Source organism: Acomys russatus, chromosome 19 (assembly GCF_903995435.1).
Source record: "Acomys russatus chromosome 19, mAcoRus1.1, whole genome shotgun sequence".
NCBI classification, from domain to species: domain Eukaryota; kingdom Metazoa; phylum Chordata; class Mammalia; order Rodentia; family Muridae; genus Acomys; species Acomys russatus.
This window is the reverse complement of record NC_067155.1, coordinates 34,054,337-34,077,005: the sequence shown is the minus strand read 5'-3', so window position 1 is coordinate 34,077,005 and position 22,669 is coordinate 34,054,337. Positions and strand designations below refer to the sequence as shown.

At 51.7% G+C, this 22,669-nt stretch overlaps 1 protein-coding gene across 8 annotated transcripts in view; it reads right to left on the bottom strand.

Annotated features, from left to right (window-relative positions):
* Positions 1 to 22,342, bottom strand: part of Tnrc18 (trinucleotide repeat containing 18) — a 102,170-nt gene extending 79,828 nt beyond the window's left edge. For 7 of the 8 annotated variants that reach the window (XM_051161101.1, XM_051161104.1, XM_051161103.1 and 4 more), the window contains exons 1-2: positions 19,998 to 20,376; positions 17,727 to 18,154 (exon numbers count right to left, since the gene is read on the bottom strand). In XM_051161101.1, the coding sequence (XP_051017058.1) occupies positions 17,727 to 17,913 (187 nt within the window). In that variant the 5' untranslated portion in view covers positions 17,914 to 18,154; positions 19,998 to 20,376. Of the gene's footprint in view, positions 1 to 17,726; positions 18,155 to 19,997; positions 20,377 to 21,896 lie in introns of those variants that run through there. The other variant, XM_051161102.1, reaches the window with a different exon arrangement.
* Between the last annotated feature and the right edge of the window lie 327 nt (positions 22,343 to 22,669).

The window sequence follows — 22,669 nt, the reverse complement described above, 5'->3', positions numbered from 1 at the left end:
AAAGGAGCTTGCCAACAAGCTGAATACCTGAGTTCCACCCCTGGCACCCAGAAGGTGGAGGCAAAGAAGAACTTCTCCAAGTTGTCCCCTCACCTGCACCTGCGCACAAAGGCGTGCGTGTGCACACGGACGCCCACACACAATAAATAAAAGTGAAATTGTTTTTTCAGAATTGTCCTTTTAAATACTTATTGTTTTAATTGCATACACACGCGCACGCATGCACACACATGCACGTGATTAAAGGGACCTCGGAGCTACAGGTGGTTCTGAGCTACACAGTGTGGCTGCTGGGAACCCGGTTCGGGTCCTCTGCAAGCGCAGAAACGCTCCTGTCTGCTGAGCCCTCTTCTCCAGCCCGCCCCTGTTTTATTTCTGAGAGAGGCTCTCAGCTAGCCCAGGCTGACCCTAAACTTACTACGTTGCAGAAGGTGACCTTGACCTTCTGAGTGCTGGGATTACAGGTGTGCAACAACACCTGGCTGTTGCATGGCTGGGAAAACCCAGAGCTTCCTGCATGGTAGGCAAACACCTACCAGAAAGAGCCCCATTCCCAGCCCTGTTATTCTATTGTGCAATTCATGACCATTGCTCATCTCTTCCTGTGTCTACTCTTACGAGTTAAGAGTTTAATCGGAGGTATGAATATCTAAGAAAATCTGCCGGTGGTGGTGGTGGTGGTGGTGGTGGTGGCGGCGGCGGCGGCAGCAGCAGCAGCAGAGTGGGGGGTCCGGAGGCAGCACACACCTTTAATCCCAGCACTTGGGAAGACAGCCTCGTCTAAAGAGTAAGTTCAAGGCCAGCCTGGTCTATAGAGTGAGTTCCAGAACAGCCAAGGCTACACAGAAAGACCTTGTCTCGAAAAACAAAACAAAACAAAACACACACACACACACACACACACACACACACACACACACACGATAGAAAAGAAAAAAATGAGCCTAGCAGTGGTGCATGCCTGTAATCCCAACACTCAGGAGGCAGAGGCAGGCAAATCTCTGTGAGTTCGAGGCTAGCCTAGTCTACAAATCAAGTCTAGGACAGCCAAACCCTGTCTCAAAAATCCAAAAAAAGGAGGGGGAAGGAAAAAAATGAAAATCCATAGGCCATATTCAGATCTGTGCTACCTGCACTCCAAGGGTCTCAGGCCCTGGGCATCTGGGAAGCCATCCATTGAAGAAAGGGCTTCCCACAGCTATGCCTGGGACTCAGCACCTAAGAGCCTTTGCACAGCAGCTGGGAATCCATTCCCCGTTAGGTTCATATAATGACACACTGACACATGAAATGAGGCCCACCCCTTTCCCAAACAGCCCCAGCTAATAAAGCAACCAGGCCGTCCACCCACTTCTCTTCCCTGTTCACTGGCCCTGCCCCATGCTGCTCCCGGAGGCCACAGGCCGCAGCACCTCTGTCCTTTCCATGGAGTAGGAATCCGGCTCAGATTCCTAAAGCCACTCTTCCAGCCCTGTGTGGGGATGCTCACCTGGAGCCCCAGACATTAGGTGACAGCTCAGGCTGCATGGCAAAACCATCTCAAAAACAAACAAACAAACAAGCAATGTGCCCCCCAAAAAAAAATCAACACTAGTCGTGGTATAAACCTGTGACCCCAGCCAATTCAAGGCCAACCTGAACTAGAGACCCTGTCTTGTTTGTTTGTTTGTTGTTTTTTGAGACAGGGTCTCCCTGTGTAGCCCTGGCTGTCCTAGATTCACTTTGTAGACCAGGATGGTCTTGAACTCACAAAGAACAAAGATCCGCCTGCCTCTCCCTAGAGGGCTGGGATTACAGGTGTGGACCACCACACCTGACAAAGACTTCTTATTATTTATACACTATTCTGCTCACATGTGTGCCTACACACCAGAAAAGGAGACCCTATCTTAGAAAGGGGAGAAATGTAAGCCAGGCCTGGAGGCTCAGTCCTTGGGAGGAATTTGAACAGTTACTTGCACACCTGGAGCATTGCAGCAGTGTTCACAAATAGGGCATAGATTAAAATAATAATAATAACAACAACAACAATAATAATAATAATAATAGCCCAAGAATTCTTCTGTGGGTAAGTGGGTAAATAAAATTGGGGTATGCCTAAGCAGTGGAATATTATTCAGCCTTAAAAAAGGATGAAAAATGTGACACCTGTTCAAACAAAAGGGCAGATACTGCATGGTTGGACATGATGGTAAGGAATCCAGAACCATCCATTAAATGAAGGAGGAGACTGAAAGGTAGGTCCCAGGGGAGGGGGGAAGGAGGAGGAGAGGAAGGGGGAAGAAGAGGGGCACAAAGACTCATGACTGCACCAGAACTGTGCAGGGGAAGGAGAGTGAGAAAGAAGGGTAAAACATAACCCCAGCACTTGAGAAGCTGATGCAGAAGGATCACACGTTCAAGGCCAGCCTGGGCTACAGAGTAAGTTCAAAGCTAGCCCAGACAATTTAGCCCCGGTGGAGGAATAAAACCAGAGCTGCAGCCTGGTGTAGGGGTGCAAGCCTTTAATCCCAGCACTTGGGAGGCAGAGGCAAGCGGATTGCTGTGAGTTTGAGGCCAGCCTGGTCTACAAAAGTGAGTCCAGGACAACCAAGGCTACACAGAGAAACCCTGTCTTGAAAAACCTAAAACAAAATGGAAAAAAAAAAAAAAAAAACCCCAGAGCTGTGGACTCTAAGGAGGAGAGAGAGCTTAGGCAGCTCCCTGTGAGGGAACAACTGATTGCAGGAAGGAACACAAAGGAAGGAGCCACAAATGGGGTTCATGTGGCCAATAATTAATCTTGAACAGAATCCTGGGAGAGTTTATAATTTGACTAATTCCCATGACCTCTGTTGTGGATGTATCTTAGGAAAAACAAGGCAAGTCAATGAGTAAGAGTGAGTCTAGAACGGGTGGGACGGTTCAGTGGGTAAAAGTGCTTGCCGAGCAAGCCTGATCAGCAGAGTTCAAGCCAGAAAACAAAGAACCAACTTCCAAAAGCTGCCCTCCATATGCAAGGCTGGCAGGCAGTCTCACAACCCGCTCACCCGCCCGGCGTGCACACTCGCTCACTCATATACCATAATACAATTAAAGACTTTTCAGATGTTTTATTTATTATAGTGTTTTCCCTGCATGTACTCCATGGATCAGCCTAACTGTTAAATCAAACATTTAGTGGCCACATACATGAATACATTTTTTAAAAAAGATTTACTTATTTATTATACAGTATTCTTCCTGCATGTGTGCCTGCAGGCCAGAAGAGAGCGTGAGATCTCACTACAGAGGGTTGTGAGCCACCATGTGGTTGCTGGGAATTGAACTCACGCCCTTTCAGAAGAACGGACAGCGCTCTTAGCCTCTGAGCCTCCAGCCCCCATATAACACAACTGTTTTAAGTAAAAGGAAACAAAGGTCAGCTGACCTCTGGGTAAAGGGCTCGCTGCCAAACCCGATGACCTGGGTTCGATCCCTGGGATCCACATGGCAGAAGGCAAGATACTGAGTCCTGCAAGCTGTCCTCTGACCTCCACGTGTGCACCTTGGTGCACATCCAAGCAAACAGATAAAAAGTAATGTTTGGGTTTTGGGAGGGTTTTTTTGTTTGTTTGTTTGTTTTTTGTTTTGTTTAAATGACTCCTGCAAGAAAAAAAAAATCCCTCTTATCATCCTTTTCTTCTACCCCACCCCCACCCCAGCTTCCCGGCGGACAGCTAAAGCCTGAGTCCTGGAGGCTTCACTTACTAGCTGTGTGACCCTAGGCAGACGACCCAACCTCTCTGTACCTTCCCACTCCCACAAAAGAATTGAGAGCATTAAGAAGCCTAGATCCTGTAATTCTCCAAACCCCCTGACATTCTGACACTCACCCAGTGAGAGCAGCTGGGGCGGCAGGTGTGGGAGTTTCCCTCCGCGGCACTCTCTAGGTGCTGTGGCTGGGGACCTGTGGCTTCCACCTCAGGGCTCAGTGTCAGAAGTAGCTGAATGGATGGAGCTAAGGCAAAAACTCAGCCTTAAAAACCAGCCACACCCCTCCGGAAGAGGGCGTAAGGGCTAGTCCCAGGGAGATAAAGCCCACCAGGGCCTTCCCCCACCCTACGGTCCGCTCAAACTCAACCCCTGCAACTGCCAACTCCCAGGCTGCCCTCACACCTCAATCTACACCCCATCTGCCCAAGGTGCGCCCATTCCCAGTACACCTTTTAGAAGAGACCCCGTCGTTCCTCCAACAAGCGGCCAGCAGGATACCTCCGCCTTCACAAAATCGGGCACCCTCCCTGGGATGCACAGGCTTTGTCTTGTCCCCCACCAGACCTCTTACTCTCGAGAGTAAAAGCTTAAGATTTAAATAAAAAGAGTACCAAAGGCTCCCAGGGAGAGGTCAAGACCAGTTTACCCAGTGATATGCAAATAGGCCAACTCAACCTGGGCCCCCAGGGCTCCAGACAGGTCACAAGCAGCAGGCAATTACCGAGGGACTTCCTGGAGGAAAGAATTTATCCCTAAGGACCATTCCTCCACAGGACTGGAGGAGTTTAGGGTGGAGGGCCTTCAGGGGACTGCTTGGGCGAAGGGGAAAAAAAAGCCCTGAACAAGGATAAAGCAGCCAGAAATGCTAGGTGAGAGCTACCTAGCACAGCTTTAGAGTTAAGAATTCCCCTTCTAAACCGAGCATGGTGGCGCACGCCTTTAATCCCAGCACCCGAGAGGCAGAGGCAGGAGGATCTCTGTGAGTTTGAAGCCAGCCTGGTCTACAAAGTGAGTCCAGGACAGCCAAGGCTACACAGAGAGACCCTGTCTCGAAAAACAAAACAAAACAAAATCCTTCTATGGGTTGACAAGATGGCTCAGGAGGTAAAGCTTGCTGCTGAGCTCTATGGTTTGAGTTTGATCCCTGGATCCCATGAGATAGAAGGAAAGAAGGAACCACCTCTGTCCCAGTTCCCAGGTTGCCCTCTGACCCCTAACACGTGTCTGCATGTGTGTGTGTTTGTGTGTAGGTGTGTGCCCGGATGAGGCTCAATGACAGGCTGCAGATTTAACATACATGAAGCCCTGGCTTCCATCCGTAACACCAAAACAAAACAAACAAACCAGCCAGGTGTGACGGCTCTGGCCCCTAATCCCAGCACAAGGACAGCTGAGGCAGGAGGATCCTAAAGAATTAGGGACCAGTGTGAACTGCAGGAGATCGTATCTCAAACCAAACCATCAAATTAGCATATTTCAGGACCCTCTCAATTTAGAGCCACCCGCCCCCCAACTGCCCCCCATCCCCGCCCCCGAGGCATCTCTAAAACCCAGGAGGCAAGGATGGGTTTAAGACCACTGTTGATTTAGGCAGGGCTTTGTTTTGTTTTGTTTGCAAAGGCTTTACAACTACTATCTGCCCTACCTGGGGAGCTGTTTAGCATCTCCCTTTGCTGACTAAGACGAAGCTAGGAAAGCCTGGATTCACTGAGGTTGGGAGAGGTCCACTTCCTTAATCCCAGCTCAGCCCCTAAGGCTGAGACAGGAGTTCCAGGTGAAGGCAGCCTCACCGACAGAGAACTACAGCCCAGCCACAGAGACCTTATCTCAACAACAACGGGTACTTTAAATTAATGAATTAACTTTTCAAACAGGACTTGTCAGGGCTGGGGTTTAGGCAGAGGCAAAACCAGGCGGAAACCCAGGCACCCAAACTGCCTGAGTTCGTTCGTGTGTGTGTGTGTGTTCTCTCTCTCTCTCTCTCTCTCTCTCTCTCTCTCTCTCTTCTCTTCTCTCTCTCTCTCTCTCTCTCTCTCTCTCTCTCTCTCTCTCTCTCTCTCTCTCTCTCTCTCATCCGAGGCCAAAAAGAAAAGTACCAAAAGCCAGCACCAGATATGCCTGGCTCTGAGATCCAGGCACTGAGGGGGAAGGCTGAGGTGGAGGAAAAGACCTCAAAAGGTCAGCCACATACCAACAGCTGTCTCAAAAAAAAAAAAAAAAAGAGGGTAAAAGTATCTCTCTACAGAGATAAACCTGGGTTGGGTGTGTCTCCCTCCCGCCCTCTCCAGCTCCCTCACTTAACCTGAGGCTAGGCTGAAGGCCAGTAAGCCCCAGCAATCATCCTGTCTCCACGCCCCAAAGCACTGGAAATATGGGAGCGCGCGCGCGCGCGCGCACGCACACACACACACACACACACACACACACACACACACAAGGCCCTGCCTAGCTTTCCAGGTGGGTGCTGGGATACGAACTCGGGTCCTCGTGCTTAAGCAGCAAGGGTCCTTACCTGTCTCTCCCCCCGCCCCCGTCACATTCTCAAGTAGCCCAGGCTACCCCCAAACTCACTTCAGACCTAGGGCTAGCCTTGAATTCTTTCCTGATCTTTCTGCTTCTAACTTCCCAAGTACCGGAGCACTTAGCGCGCCCCCTTTCCGTCTTAAACTCCCGCGAGACTTCTGAGACAGGTGACTCCATGCCGTCAACCAGAAGACAAGAGAGGACCAATGACCCAGAGGATAGAGAAAGACTTACAAAAAAACGCAATCCCCACCATCCAGGTCCTGAGAATTAACACGGCCAGCAAAGAAGAAGATGCTATACAAAGCCATAACAGCAACAGCAGTAATAGGGCTGGGGGTGGCTCAGCCGGCAGGGTGCTTGCCTAACACTCAGGGAACCCACCCCCGAGTTCCATCCCCAGCACTGGCTGTGGTGGTTGCGCACCTATTAATCCCAGTGTCCTTTGGCGGGTGGAGATGGCAAGATGAGCAGAGATGGCTCAAGATAATCTCACTACGTGCACCGAGAGAGACTGGTGGACAGGAAATGATCAAATATGAATAAAAATAGAAACTCAAAAACAATTTCAGACTGGAAGGACTGAATTCGAAGACTGACAGGCACCCAGCGAAGCAAACACAAAAGGAGGCCACAGCACACACTTCTGCACAGACTCTCAAGACAGCTGGGATGGGAAGAAAATCCCTAATCGCAGCTCAGGCTTTCTTTGAGCCAGGCGAGACACTCTGGGCGCTTCTGCGCCTAGACGCATTTAGCCTTCACACACAGTCGTGAAAAGCGACTATTAACAGCCATTTTAGCAGAGAGAAAACGGAGGGTCAGTTAGGCAAAATGTCCAACCCACACAGCTAAGATGAGACCAAGCCAACGTCCTACCCTCTACCCCACCCCACCCCCCCCCGTCCCCATACCCACATTTGTCACTATTGTGACAGCTAAAAGATGTCAAGCATGGGTGGAGGTGGGGGTGGGAATACTTTGCTTATGAAGCTCAAAATTCAGAGCAGGCCACGCCTTTAATCACAGCACTCTGTGAGTTCAAGGCCAGCCTGGTCTACATACATAGTTCCAGGGCTACAGAGTGAGGCTCTGTGGGTTCATGGGCAGTTCATGGTTACTGGGGGGAAGGTGTCATTTTCTCCAGTGGTGTGGCCACTGATTAAGTTGCTTATGCTCCTATAAGTAACCTGCCACCAAGCTCAAGAAAGAAACTCTAGCTGGCGGCAGTGGTGGCACACACCTTTAAACCCAGTCCTCCAGAGGCAGAGGCAGAGGCAGGTGGACCTCTCCTGAGTTTATGGCCAGTCTGGTCTACAGGGTGAGTTCCAGGATAGCCAGGGCTATACAGAGAAACACTGTCTCAAAAAACAAACAAACAAGAGCAAGAAAACAAAGAAAGGAAGAAAGAAACATTAATTAAATTGAATGGGTCATACACACACACACACACACACACACACACACACACACACACACACACACACACACACACACGCCATGAACCTAGGAGGAACATTAGTTTCAAAAGGTGGCAAGGGATGAGAGAGGATTACTGGGGGAATGTATATAAAAAGACTAGAAGGGCTGGAGAGATGGCACAGAGGTTAAGAGCACCAGCTACTCTTCCAAAGGTCCTGAGTTCAATTCCCAGCAACCACATGGTGGCTCACAACCATCTATAATGTGATCTGATGCCCTCTTCTGCCCTGCAGGCACAGCACTGCATACATAATAAATAAATAAATTAAAAAAAAAAAAAAAAGACTAGAAGGCCGGGCAGTGCCGGCGCACGCCTTTAATCCCAGCACTCGGGAGGCAGAGGCAGGTGGATCACTGTGAGATCGAGGCCAGCCTGGTCCACAAAGTGAGTCCACGACAGGCAAGGCTACATAGAGAAACCCTGTCTCGAAAAAACAAAAACAAAAAATAAAATAAAATAAAAGACTAGAGTTCATTGTATACAAGAATGAAAATGCCAACACATAAAGATAAGTATATAATCAGTCACAAGCTAAAACAATTAATTTTAAGTCCTCAGCACCACCAAAAAGTGGGGGAGGGGTAGGCACAGCATCACAATCTTCAAAAGCAGAACCAGGACACTGGGAATCCAAAAATTCCCTAACCACTAGCATGTCAAGGTAGAATAAAGGCATTTTCCAGACCCACTTGGCCTCAGACCTGCCCTCAGCACACCCTTTCTCAGAAGGCTTCTACTGAACACGCCGTAAAAACAGGGCTGTAACCCTTGGAAACAGGAAGGCACCGACATCAAGGAATCCAGTGACAGACAAGCAGGTGAGGGAAGAGGGAACTGGACAATTCGGGTCTGGAACCCTTAAGGAAAGACAAGGGGCAACTTGGGCAACAGATATTGCCAAATATAAACTGTATCCACAGAATAGGAGGCAGGGACTCTAAACAACAAAACAAAATTGATAACTGCAAAAAGTAAATGTAAGTTAATTTTTATTACATCATTGACTCTAGGAACAAAACGTACAAATTTATTACATAAGTAATAAACCTGGCTTAAATGCTGGACATGGTGGTGCATGCCTTTAATGCCAGCCAACCTGGTCTACAGAGTGAGTTCCAGACAGCTAAGGCTACACAGAGAAACACTGTCTGGAAAAACCAACAAAGAAACAAAACAAACAAACAAACAACTTGTATTTCATATGTATCAGGAGACTGGGATAGAACTGACAAAGGGGTAAAGAACTACACAATTACCATAATAATAACACTTACTAGGTCCCTGTTACATATTAAGGAACGTGTTAAATGCTGTATTTGCAATTACTTCTTTTATGTGCGCGTGTATACCTATGTATGCAGGCATTTTGCTTGTATGTTTATGTATCACATGCATGCAGTGTCTGCAGAACCCAGAGACAGAGTGATCCCATGGAACTGGAGTTATGGATGGTTGTAAGCTCTTGTGTAGGTGCTGAGAATCGAACAAAAATCTTCTGCAAGAGCAACAAGTGCTCGTAACTGCTCTCTCCAGACCCTCCATTTTATTAGCAGTCTTCTTTTTCTTTTCTTTCTTCTTTTTTTTGGGGGGGGGGTGTTTTTGGTTTTTTGTTTGTTTGTTTGTTTGTTTTTGTCTTTTAGTTTGGGTTGGGTTTGGTTTCGGTTTTCTGAGACAGAATTTCTCTGTAGCCTTGGCCGTCCTAGAACTTACTCAATAGACCAGGCTGGCCTCGAACTCAAAAGACCTGCCTGCTTGTCTGTCTCCTTAGTGCTCAGATGAAAGGTGTGCGCCACTACACCCAGCTTGGTTTGTTTCATTGAAGGGGGATCTTATATTAGCACAGGCTAGCCCCAACGTCACTATGTACCCAAAGGAGAATGCTCTTGCATTTATTACTCAGGCCTCTATCTCCCAAGTACTAGGATAAAGGCAAAGGCACCACCATGACAACTAATGTGACTAATCAAATCCAGGGCATCACGCATGCTATACAAGCCCTAACGGAGCTATATGCCCAGGCCTGCTGTGGTTAATGTTTTCTTTGAAATTTTTGAGGCAGGGTCTCATTATATAGCCCTGGCTGACCTGGACTCTCTCAATATGTAACCTAGGCTAGCCTCCAATTCAACAGAGATCCCTGCCTCCCAAGTGCTAGAATTAAAGGCATACCCTACTGGGTGTGGCAGCATTTTAACAGAAAGATCACAAATTTGAGGCAAAAGAGCTATTGTGAATTTCAAGCCAGGTTGGGCTACCCAGGGAGACCCTAAAATAGTCTGATAAACCAGAAATTTGAGATGAAAGCATTTTAAGGCTGGGTGTGGATGTGGTAGCACATGCCTGTGGTTCTAGCACTTGGGATGTGGGGGCAAGAGGATCAGGTGTTCAAAGCTAGCCTGAGCTACATAAAATGGAAATATTTTAGTCTGGCTATTGTACAGAAAAAAAAAAAAGAGGGGAGAATTTTTATTTACGAGAATCTGGGGTAGTGCTCAGTGGTAGCTACAAGGCTCTGGGATCTATCACCACCAGCCCCAAGATAAAAAATGTAGGTTGCCTCTGGTGGCTGAGGACCACACTCCAGTCCCAAGAGAGTCAGAAGAGTTAGAAGGAAATTCCAAAGCCCTGGGAGAGGTGTGGATGGGCCCCAGGGATGTGTGAGTCACCAGCTAATGATGTCCGTAATTACAGCAATCACTTCTGCAGTAACTTCTGCAGAGGGCTGCGCCTGGGTCAGGCTCCTGGCCTGAGCTTGCTCCATCACACGTCACAAGGCAACAAAGCGTTCGGCATTAATCGGTCCACTTTGTAGATGGGAAAAATTGAGACTTGCAGACTCATCACAGGCACAAAATCAAGACTTGGATCTCAGGCCTGAGCCGGGGTGCTAGCTCACAGGGCAACTTGCCTCCAAGCCAATGAACTTGAGTTGGGTCTTCTGGACCCAAATGGTAGAAGGAGAGAATTGATCTGTGCAAACTATCCTTCTGAACTTACACTTTGAACATACATAAACATGTATACACACGCATACACAATAAATGTCACAGAAAGAGAGAGAGAGAGAGAACACGCCAGAAGGTGGTGACTCAGGCTTTTAATTTAGGCACTCGGGAGTCAGAGGCAGGCAGATCTCTGTGAATTGGCGGCCAGCCTGGTCTACAGAGTGAGTTCCAGGACAGGCAAGGCTACACAAAGAAATCCCATCTCGGGGGAAAAAAAAAAAAAAGAAAGAAAGAAAGAGAAAAAAAGTTCATGAAAGAAAATAAATGCATAAGCCTCGGCCCTAGAACAGCCAGCCTCCAAATGAAGCAGCTTCTTAGAAAAAGATTGCAGGTTCAGAACCTCAGCTACCTCTTGCTGAGAAGCACGTAAAATTGTTAGAAAGGGTGTGTGAGCCTCTGAGCCACACCTCCAGCCGCTCACTGGGGGATTCTAGGCAGGGGCTCTACCACTGAACCACACCCCATCCCCTCACTGGGGGATTCTAGGCAGGGGCTCTACCACTGAACCACACCCCATCCCCTCACTGGGGGATTCTAGGCAGGTGCTCTACCACTGAGCCACACTCCAGCCCCTCACTGGGGGATTCTAGGCAGGTGCTCTACTTCTGAGCCACACCCCAGCCCCTCACTGGGGGATTTCTAGGCAGGTGCTCTACCACTGAGCCACACCCCAGCCCCTCACTGGGGGATTCTAGGCAGGTGCTCTACTTCTGAGCCACACCCCAGCCCCTCACTGGGGGATTCTAGGCAGGGGCTCTACCACTGAGCCACACCCCAGCCCCTCACTGGGGGATTCTAGGCAGGTGCTCTACTTCTGAGCCACACCCCAGCCCCTCACTGGGGGATTCTAGGCAGGGGCTCTACCACTGAGCCACACCCCAGCCCCTCACTGGGGGATTCTAGGCAGGGGCTCTACCACTGAGCCACACCCCAGCCCCTCACTGGGGGATTCTAGGCAGGTGCTCTACTTCTGAGCCACACCCCAGCCCCTCACTGGGGGATTCTAGGCAGGTTCTCCACCACTGAGCCACACCCTCAGCTGAATCTAGGCAGCTCTACCAAGCTGCATCTCAACAGTCCTGCTTTTTATCTTGAGACAGGATTTCACTATGTGATGGTTTTCACTTTGACCAAAGGTAGATGTGAAGCATCTCTGGGCAGCAGGTATGCTAAGGACCCCTGGCCTTCCTGGGCTGGGGATCTGACTCAGTGGTATATGCAAATTGGTTTCACTACCAACAATAACAAAAGGAAAGAAGGAAGGAAGGACGAACGGACCCTGGGGGAAGTCTCAACTCCAGATGGTGGGTTTTTCTTTTGTGTCTGTGTGTGTGTGTGTGTGTGTGTGTGTGTGTGTGTGTTTTAGACAGTGTCTTACAAATCCCACACTGGCCTCAACCTATCTCCACCCAAGGAGAGCCAGGTTTACAAGTATATGCTACCAATGCAGGGCTGGGGATCAAATTCAGGATTTCATGCATGACTAGTAAACACTCTACCAAATAGTGACACTAAAGCACAGGCCCCTCTCGCTGGCGTTGGAATGCCTGCCTGCCTGCCTGCATGCCTGTAAAGATGGCCTAGAATCTAGATTGAAGATAGCATTGTGGGGTGGAGGTGAACTCAGGTTGGAGAGCGGCTGGTCCAACAGAAGGAGTCAAGACCACCCCTAACTGGCCCCAATCAAATCAAGTGGTCACATGTAGACTGAGCCAAGATCACGAGTTCAAGGTCATTCTCAGTTATGTAGTGAATCAGAGGCCCAACAAGCTATAATAGACCCTGTCTTAAAGAAGGGAAAAAGTGAGCCAGGGTGCGGTGGCGCACGCCTTTAATCCCAGCACTCGGGAAGCAGAGGCAGGAAGATCGGTGTGAGTTCCAGGCCAGCCTGGTCTACAAAGCGAGTCCAGGACAGCCAAGGCTACACAGAGAAACCCTGTATGGAAAACCAAAAAAAAAAAAAAAAAAAAAAAATCCCAGCCCTCAGGAGTCTTAGGCGGGAAGATCATAAATTCCGGGCCAGCCCGAGCAACACAAGACTCTATTTTAAAAGAGGAGGAAAAAAAAAAGTCAGACAATGTGGTGCACACCTTTAATGCCAGCACTTACAAGGCAGAGGCAAGCAGATCTTGAGATTGAGGCCAGCCTGGTCTACACAGCAGAGGTGCAAGCCAGTCAGGGCTACACAGTGAGACTGTCTAAAAAAAAAAAAAAAGAAAAGAAAAGGAGGGGTGTACATCAACCCATCTTTTTTCTTTTTTTTCAAGACAGGGTTTTTCTGTGTAGCCTTTGGCTGTCCTGGACTCACTTTGCAGACCAGGCTTGGCCTTGGACTCACAGCAATCCACCGGCCTCTGCCTCCCAAGTGCTGGGATTAAAGACATGCACCACCGCTCCCAGCCTATAACTCATCTTATCTCCAAACTCTTCTTCTCATGCCCTATGACCATCTCTGACCAAAACCCAGGTCTCCCCTCTTTCCGTGTGTGTGTGTGTGTGTGTGTGTGTGTGTGTGTGTGTGTGTGTGTGTGTGTGTGTGTTTATCTAACATTACCTGCTGTCTCCCACAAACATGCCCTACACCTAAATTGAAAGTATTCTTTTTTCCACTAAGACCTTGGCAAACATGGTGTCCCCTGGCCCTAAATACTTCAGCGTCCTTATTCCCAGAAAATAAGGGCAGCATTTAAACAACCTCGGTGATGACTAGCAGCCAGGAACGCAGTATTGATTCACTGTTATCGGCTAATCTACAGCACATATTCCAATTTCATCAACCGCCTCCATGTACGATCTTTGAGACCGTTCCCCCCCCCCCTTTAAACCAAGATCCAATCTCGGGGCTGCACACTGCCTGTAGCCATCTCCATTTTTCCCCCTGTTGTCTCTTGAGCAGTAACAGCTCTCTGCCTACCTTTGCCTCACATACCACTGACTTTTTTTTTTTTTTTAAGAGTCCAGGCTAGTTTTGTAAAATGGCTGTTTAAAATTCCAAGACTTCCTCGCTGGTCTTCAGGGACCGGGTAAGATCTGCCCCGCCCCTCACAGTCTGTATCTGCCAGTGGGCCGATCTCATCTCGCGGCTCCCAACCTCTGTCCGATTCCTCACCAAACTCTCTACTTCTGCCATCTCTCTACTCTTCACACACACACACACACACACACACACACACACACACACACACACAAGAGTACACTCTGGGGATGATCGAGGTCAAGCCCTCTGGCCTGGCCCTTCACCCCAAGGGCCAGACCAAGACCCAGAGCGTTTTATTTCCTACGTAGCCTGTGTCTCCATTTACAATGATTTCCGCCCGATTTGGGTGTTTATTGCCTGGCTCCCACACTACAAATGGGGCCCCCAAGGAGGAGCAAAGCCTTCTTCTTCTTCTTCTGTCTATTTGGTTCCCTGCCGTAGTTCCAGGCCCCAGTGTGATGCCCCGGTGAGCAGGAAGCTCTTGGAAATCGTTTGCTAAGCAAATGAGCAAGTGAGAAAGGAAGAAAAGCAAGGCTTAGGCTCCCGAAGTACCAAAAGGCACCAACAAGACGACTAGAGAGGGTAAAGTGGCCTGCAGGACACACCTCACACCAACCCCTGGACTCATCAAGTTGTCCTCTGATAACACACACACACACACACACACACAATGTAGTATTTAATAAAATAAAAAATTTAAATCCCAGGAGGTACTCAGGAGGTAGAGACAGGTGGATCTTTTTGAGTTCGTGGCCAGCCTGGTTTACAGAGAGTTCCACAAGACAGCCAGGGCTAACACAGAGAAATCCTGTCCGGCTGGGGGGGATAGGGTGGGGCGGAGAGGAAGCATTCCAGGTGACCTCTCCAAGGCCAGGGAATCCAAGGGGCCCTTCTAGGTTCCAGAACCTTCCCCTTGCCCTTCCCTTGCTGCCTTCTGACCAAACAAGGAAGGCTGAAAGGGGGGAAACCCTTATCTTCTCATCCTTTGCCTCCACCAGCCAGTTCTAACTTGACTAATCTTCCTAAATCAGTCCCGGTAGCACAGGGTAGATTCCAGCTTTGGGAACCCATGGCGGTTTGCCTATTGTCCAAGGGCCTGGGTCAAAGTGCAAAACCTCCTCCTCTCTCTAGATCCTTGAGTCCCCACCCTCCTTTCAGTCCAGGGTGTGGAGTCAGAGCAAATAAGTGCCCGGGTACAAGATCTGGGTACAAGATCTTGCTAACAACACTTTCACGGAAAGACGGACCCTTCCCAGGCACCCCCCCTCCAACTCCACCAAGTAAGAGGCTAGCCCACTGATCAAGCCTCACTCAGCAGGACTTACAGCAAATGGAGAAGGAAGCCACCACCCTTGCTTCCAGCTCAGCTGGTGTGTGTATGTGTGTGCACACGAAACAGTGTCTAGATATGTAGTGTAGGCGGGGCCCCACCTCCCGCTCCTTCTACCCCCTACCTCTCTGAGTACTGAGTAGATTTGAACCTCCATACCTGGCACCCCATTCTTTCTTTTTTTAATTTTTATTTCACCTGAGGAAAAGACTAATGCCCTTAGCCAAACCCATATCAAAACTGAAAACTTTGCCTCCAGCAGACCCTCACCCAACAGTCCTGCACCCCCGGGGGTTACCAGGCCAAGCTCCCCATACCTAGTGAAGTGGCAGGGGCTTTTGCACCCCAGCAGCCACAGTGGGGGGAGGGGGTTGCCATCTACACATCCTCCAATGGGACCAACCCAGAGGTAGCAAACATCCTCTTCCCTCAGGGCTGTGTGACCCTAGCAAATAGGCTCAGCCTCTCTGACATTTTATACAAAAGTAAACAAATAAAGATGAGTCTGATAAGGCTGGCAAGATCTAAGGAGCTGGCAGCCAGAAAAAGCACAGGGTGGTGCCTGATGCAAAGAGCTAGCTAGCATCTGCACTCTCCGCCCCCCCAATCACGCAAAGAAAGTGGAGTGGGGGAGGGGGCGTTGGGTCTCTATCCCCACCAGCCCTAGGGGTTGATGGGGTGCGGTCCCATATCATGGTTAATGGGATTAAGTATGGCTCTGGCTCTGGGCGTTGACTTAGGGTCCGGTCTCTCTGCCCCATCTGGAGGTGAAGACAGACGGGGCAAGCCGGGAAGTAACAGGGCAGTGAGGGTTCCCACTCTTCTCTCTCTGGTAGGTGACGCCTCAGGGGGACTGCAGTGCCTCTCCCTCTATCTCCTCCGGGCCCTCAAGCTACCCCTGTGTGTTAGTCATAGGGCTCCAAGCAGAGAAGGCCACGACACAGGATTCCAAGGCTGTTTCCAGCTAGACTTCCTAGTCTGTGTCTGGGTCACCCCATTCACCAGACTGGGGGTTTAGGCACGATAGGCAGTCTGACTTCGCTATGCCACCAGGGTTGAAAACGGCTGTGCGCACTTAGAACGGCGGCGGTGTCGGCGGCGGCTGCAAGGAGTGGCTTTCGGCTGCGCTGCTCTCTCAGCCAGGCCTGGCCAGATCCCAGGCCGACCTGGAGCAGGCGACAAACTGAGACTCAGCCAGCCAGGAACACCCTGAGGTCAGATTCCCAGGGCACAACCGCAGCCCCTGCCGCTGCCGCCGCTGCCTCCACCTAGACCAACTAACCCGGAGACCCCAAAAGTCCACACACGCACACGCCCACAAAATCTCCAAAGCCCCCTCTCAAGAGGGGGTGGCCTAAATGGCCTTTGTATCCCAGGGCCGTCCCCAAATTCTGTCTTGGGAATAGTGTCTGCTGTCTCACCAGAGTCTCTGAGCACCATTCCTGTAGGAAGCTGGTCTTGTCACCACTACCACCATCACTACCACCACCACCCTGGAGCGGACGCGCCTTCAGCTCTCAAGGGGCACACGTGCATGGGGGTTGGGGGGAGATGACCCGGGTTCCCGCGCCCCCGCCGGCAAGGATCTCCGCTCGCCCCTCCCCCGCCAGGCGCTTCACAAAGGCCCTTTGTCCCGCTGAGTCCTGGACTCCCGATTCTAGAAAAGTTCCAGGAGGGGGGAAAAAAATCAAAGGCAGAGGCTAAATCGGCGAGCCGTGGTCACCCCGGCCGGCACGGGGAGAAACTCAAGTGGTGACTCTGGGCCCCCAGGGTGTCGTTCCAAGACTTGATCCAAAGACCGGGGAACGGGCTCTCGTGGAAATCGGCAAGGTGTTTTCAAAAGAAGAGCTGGAGTGTTCTCCTTAAGCCAAACGCAGAAGCCAGGAGCGGCCGGGGAGGAGGGACCGGCACACGGAGCCGCCACCAGGCTCCTCTCCCGGCAGCATGGTGGCGAGGATATGGCTTGCTCCTGCCTGGCTGGCCCTCTGCTCCTTCCCAGCGCAGCCGGGGCAAAGGGTGAGGAAGTGGGCCTTTTCAGACACCACCCCCTGCGCTCCTGGGTTCAGCCAGAGTAGAGGCAGGATTGCATGGACCGATTTCTTCCAGATAACCAGGGTCCCCAGAATCTTAAAGGTTCACACACTGACCAGGCTCCTAAAACTGGGATAACTATTCTCCTTCATTACCCCCCACCTAACCCTCAGAGTTGTGGAACCTTCTGGGACGCAGCTGCACTCGGGAACAGAACCCAAGACGGACCAGTGCAATGAAGGGAGCTTGCCAAAGAAAGAATCTTAAAGATCCATCCGGGAGCGGTTGTCTCCATGAGGTGTGGAGCTGGCATGCTATTTTCGCGCCTACATTATTTTACTTTATTTTATTTTGCAAACACCGCTTTCTTAAGAGCCTTCGGACTGGGATCCCGCAGGGTGGTTGTGACTGCAGACACTTGAGCCTCGGGAGCACTGGGACTACCTGGTACACAAGGGACAGAAACCGAGACTCTGTCTTCCCAGAGACCGACTTCTGCGCTGGGAGCTGAGCCTCCTGCATACCCCGGTGAAACAGGACAGAGCCGTCCAGCTCCAGCCGCGGAGGTTTTGCCTCGGGTTCCCACCCTAGGATCCCCAACGAGACAGGAGGGTGGGTACCAGCTCAGTTCGCAACACTTACCCGGGTGCGGGTGTAGGTTGAGGCCGGCCATGTATTTCCCCGGTGGCAGGGGACCTGGCAAGCCCGACGAAGGCAAGCGTCCGGCGGTGGCCGCGCCCACACGGTGGCTGTCCATAGCCAGGCCGGACAGCAGCGGCGGCGGGGGGCCGTGGACGGACCGCTGGGGCCCGAAATCTCGGCCATCCATCCTCCGCGGGAGTGCCGCGGTCAGCCTCCCCACCGGGCCCGCCGGCCTGCTTCAGTGGGACTTAAAAGTTCGGCTTCGATGTAGTCCTAGTGTCCTCGGGTGGCGGGCGCTCCGCGGAGTGCATGGCGGCGGCCAGCGGGGCTTGCGCTCAACCACGGGCCCGCAGCCCGTGGCGCATGAACCGCCCGCGGTGAGTCCCCTCTGGGCTGCTGATCCGAGATGCGGAAGGAGCACACAGCGTCTAGTTGAAGAAAGATGGGCCGAGGAAGACACAGAAGAAGAAAGGGGGGAAAGGGCGGTGAGGTAGGGGGAAAAAAGAGAGAGAGAGAGAGAAAGAAAACAAGTTGCAGAAAGTCGCCTTGCCCTTCAGGGTTGAGAAGTAGCAAACCGAGCTCATGGCCAGAAATAAAATTGGGAGTTGCCGCCCCCTCCGAGAAATGCAAAGACCTACGTATGATCTTTCCTCCAGCAACTCCGGGTTCCTAGGGACCTGGATTAGGAAACCGCCCCGGTTCGCTGCGCCCCAGCCCGGACTCTTGCCTGCTAAGTCTTCCGAAACTGGGGAAGGCAACCAACCGCGCCCGCACGGTCAACTAAATCTAAACCCGAAGAGTACTTTATTTCCCAGGCGTCACATGCTCAGGAGGTTTAAAACTTCCAACGCTTTTGAGTTGATCGAAATGTGTGTGCCACTATCTGATTCGCGAAGTTTAATGTTTAACCTTTTTGAAGTCCTTGTCTACCCTTCCCCCCCCTAGAGTTTTTAATCTCCTTGTGAGCCGCCAAAATTAATAATAAAAAGGAGTGTTCGGTTTAGGGGCTTTTTGTTTGTTGTTTACCAAGGTCAGATACAAAACGGGCTTATTTTTAAAGGAAGATCACTGTTCCCCTCTTGCTGCCCCCGTTGGGCCACTGCGAGTTGCAGAATCGAGTCCCCGAGACGTGGCATTCTCACCCTCGGACTGGAAAAAAAGACTCCTTCAAAACAAGATTTGGTTTCATTTTCCAACGCCGGGCCTGGGAATCCCGAGGCCAGGAGGAGACGTGGCCTAATGTGGAAGACTTGGGGCTCATCAGAGGAAAAAAAGGGGGGGAGCTTCAAAGATCTTGCTTCTAAGCCTAGCTTTGAGACCCACAACACACCCCCAAAATAACCTACAAAGGAAAACCTTAACAGTGCGGGCCAGCAGAGGGGCGCCTCCTCAGCATCGGGTAAAACCCCCTGTAATTCCAGTTTAAGATGTTTAAAAGATCTATCTTTTTTTTCCCAGTTCCCTAGGGGAGCAGGAGGAGGTCTCGGAGAGCTCACCCCTTCCTCTCTATATCCCTCTGATTCCGGGAGCCCCGGCGTGCTCTAGCAACCCAAGACTAAGCCAAAGCCACTCGCTCCAGGGTGGCCGCGCTACGCCCAGACCCCAGAGTCCTCTTCCCCCCAACTTTGCTAAGGACGCCTATTTCAACGTGGCTTTGGTTACAAACACCCCCTCTTCCTCTCACCTTCCCTCGTTCTTAATCAGGCTCTAGTTACCAGATCCGCGTTTACTTTTGAAAAAATCTACGGTCGTCACAGCCTGCGAATCCTGTTTCAAAGACGCGAGGAGATTCCCGCATATACTTAAAGATAATATTCTTTAAAGGCAGCGTTTTGAAAAAGGAAGTGCCCAGGCGCCCCACTTTGAGGAAGTCGGGGTAAAGCCCTACGGAGCAGCCTTTGCCATGACTGAGAAGCTGGCGTGGCCATCTGCGGGGCTTCTCTGCGTCCCCCGCTACTTTTCCCCTCTTAAATGCAGCTAAAATGGCTGAATTCCGGCTTTTAATTAAAAACAGCCTATAATCGAAACCGTCTCGGCGTCCCCGGGCTAGCCCGCCGCCTGCCGGGAACCGACTAGGGAACCGCCGCCCTCGGCGGTGCTGCAGACTGGGCGCTCGGGTGGGAGCCCAGAGCGCAGCGATGCGCCCTCTCCCCTTGGGTCTCTGCCCTCCGCTTCCCTTCTGGGGACCCCGGCAGTTTCGGGGTCCGCCTACCCTGCGGACCCAAGGGGCGCGCTGCACAAGTTTGGGGAGCAGCGGGACCCGGAGCGTACCTGGCGCAGCGGGGCTCCGGGCTCCAGGCTCCGACGGCGACTCCGGCAACCGCCGCGGTTCCTGGCGCGGCTAGGCGCCCGTACTGCCCGCCATCCCGCGGCCGCCGCTCCCCTCCGCCACCCGCAGCCGCCTCACACTTTTTGCCCGCCTTTCCTTTTTTTGGTAGAAAACCGCTCCCCGGGCCGGGCGCGCGGCGCGCCAACTCCTCCGCCCTCCCGCGGCCCCGCTCCCGCAGCCCCCGGAAAAGCCAGCTTTCCTCCCGCCGAGCTCCCCGCTTTTTAATAAAATCCAGGTAGCGCCGGTTTAAAGAATCCCAAATCTCCATATACAGCCCGGGATTGGAAAAGGTACATTACACAACCCCCCTTTCAAGTTCCTCTCGCTGGATCTAAAAAAAAAAAAAAAAAAAAAGCGGGGGGGGGGGGGAGCGAGGGGGATGGGGGAGGGGAGCCTCGCAGGCGAAGAAACACGCATTGTTCCCCGGTGCCCGCCCCCCCTTCGGGCCAGCCCCCGGCCGCAGCGCATTGGTCCCGCGCGCCGCCCATCACGCGCATGTAAACACCTTGGCCCTCAGCCATTCCTATAAAACCAATTACGGACCTCGGGGCTCCAGCAGTTTCCAGGCTCCCCACAGCGGGGCTGAATGATCAAAACTGGTGGTGAGAATTTTTCCGAGCCGTTTCTAGGCAGCCCTCCCCCTCACCAGCTCCAGCAGACCCCCCCCTTTCTCCTTCTTCTCCCTTTTTCCCTTCCTCCCCCCCCCCCCCCCCCCCGCCTTCTCCACCATCCCAGCCCCTCCTCTTGCGTCTGGGCTGAGTGATCAAAATAGAGGAAGATGGTTGTCGCCGCAATCCCGGGCACTGCAAGGCCTCCTGTCAGCTTCCTCCTGCGGGAGGAGGTGACAAGCTAGCCAGGAAGGGCCTGGAGCCGGCGGCGAGCTGCTACTTGCGCCCGCGCTCGGTGCTCCCTCTCCAGGGTGCCACTCCAAAGAGCTCGGTTCAGACGCCAAAATAGCAAGGCCTGCTTCTTTTTTCTTTCCTCCCCCTCTTTTTTCTTTTAAAATAAAGCAGCGATTCATTCCATGTACCCCCCAGCAGTCGCAGTCGGGTGGGTTGGGCAGGTGACAGGCTTTTTTTTTTCTCTTCCTTTTGCCCCAGCTTGAGGGTCCCCTCCCTGAAACGCGGTGTGAGAAGGCTTTACTTGATTAATATTTTGGACAGGCCGCGGCAGCCGGCAGCGGTGAGTTGCATTTTATAAAAAGGGTTCCTATAGAAACCCGGGCTGTGGGGCTCTGCGGCCGAGTGCGCACTGCGCGCCCCTCCCCAAAGCCCCCTTTGGCGTGGGCGCCCCTCCTCTCTCCTCCACCCCACCCCCAAGAAAAACCAGAGCAGAAAAAAGGATTAGATCGGCGGAGCGCAAGCTGACTCCCTCTCGGTTCTGACATTTCAGCCCTATTAGCATTTCTCCACGGGGCCTTCTGAAACCTATTAAGGTGTAATATTAAAAACCTCTTGGCTGGGGGCCTCTCTCGCCTTCCATCCGCCGCGCCCCCTCCAGGGAGGGCGAGACCGGGAAAGGGAAAAAAAAAAATCTGTTGAGCTCAGAGGAAGCAAGCCAAGCCCAAAAGTGCTTGGCTGGCCACGGCAGCCAGAGGGGGAGGGGAACCCCAACCGCCCCCCCCCCCAGACTTTGTACTTTTATTTTGCTCTTTCAGCAAAAAAAGAAAAAAAAAAACTTTCGAGGTTGAGTGGCCGGGAGCTGCCGAGGGCAGATCTACCTGGCTGGGGACGCAGGGAGTGTGGTCCTGGCCATAGAGACGGGTCCTAAAGAGGGGAGGGGGTCCCCGCACCCTCTCCGCAAGCCCCACAGGAGCCCGAGCCCAGCTAGGCATTACCTACCCTGGAAAAGAAGCTTGGAAAGGCAGAGGGCCTTGCAGATCCTGCCTCGAGAGCAACCGTGGTTATAGGATTTTAATTAAAACAAAAGAAGCCCGCTCTTTCGCCCTGCTCTGCGGACTCAGCGTTTTCGCACTGCTGCTATTTTTTTTTTTTTTAAGAAAATCCATTTTTAAGGCAAATTTTCTGAGGGTTTTTTTTTTAATGAGCTAGTTAGCGCTCATTCGTTCTATTTTCTTTTCTCTACTTTTAGAAAGAAGGAAAAAAAGAGGGGGGAGATTCGAGAGAGAACTGGGGGTGTCTAATTTAATTCCAGGATAAATTTGAAGGAAAAAAAATTCGGCCTCTTGAGGACAGTTTCAAGTTGCCCTTCCTGGAGCTTCCTGCGCTGGTTTCTAGGCTGCCCTCTTTTGGAAGCTGGAGCTCGGTGTTGGGAGGAGGGAGGAGTGAGGAGAGAGGAGAGAAAAGAACGAAAATAGCCGGAGCCGAGGGGAACTGAGTGGCGGTGTCCGCGAGCTTGGAGCTGGGCGTGCAGGTCTCAGTCGCAGCCAGGGGCGACCAGAGGCCCCCGGTGCTGCCCCGGGACCGCCAGGAGCAAAGACGCAGAGGGGGGGGAGAGAAAGGAGGTATTGTGTCTATGGCCTTAGGGGAGGGGGGCGTTGATTACAAGAAATAAAATAAATGCCGTTAAGCTACGGGGGCTGCTGGAAAAAAAAAAAAGAGGAATGGGCTGAGGGGGTGGGGGGCGCCTAGTGCCCTTGAGTCGTATCCAGAGG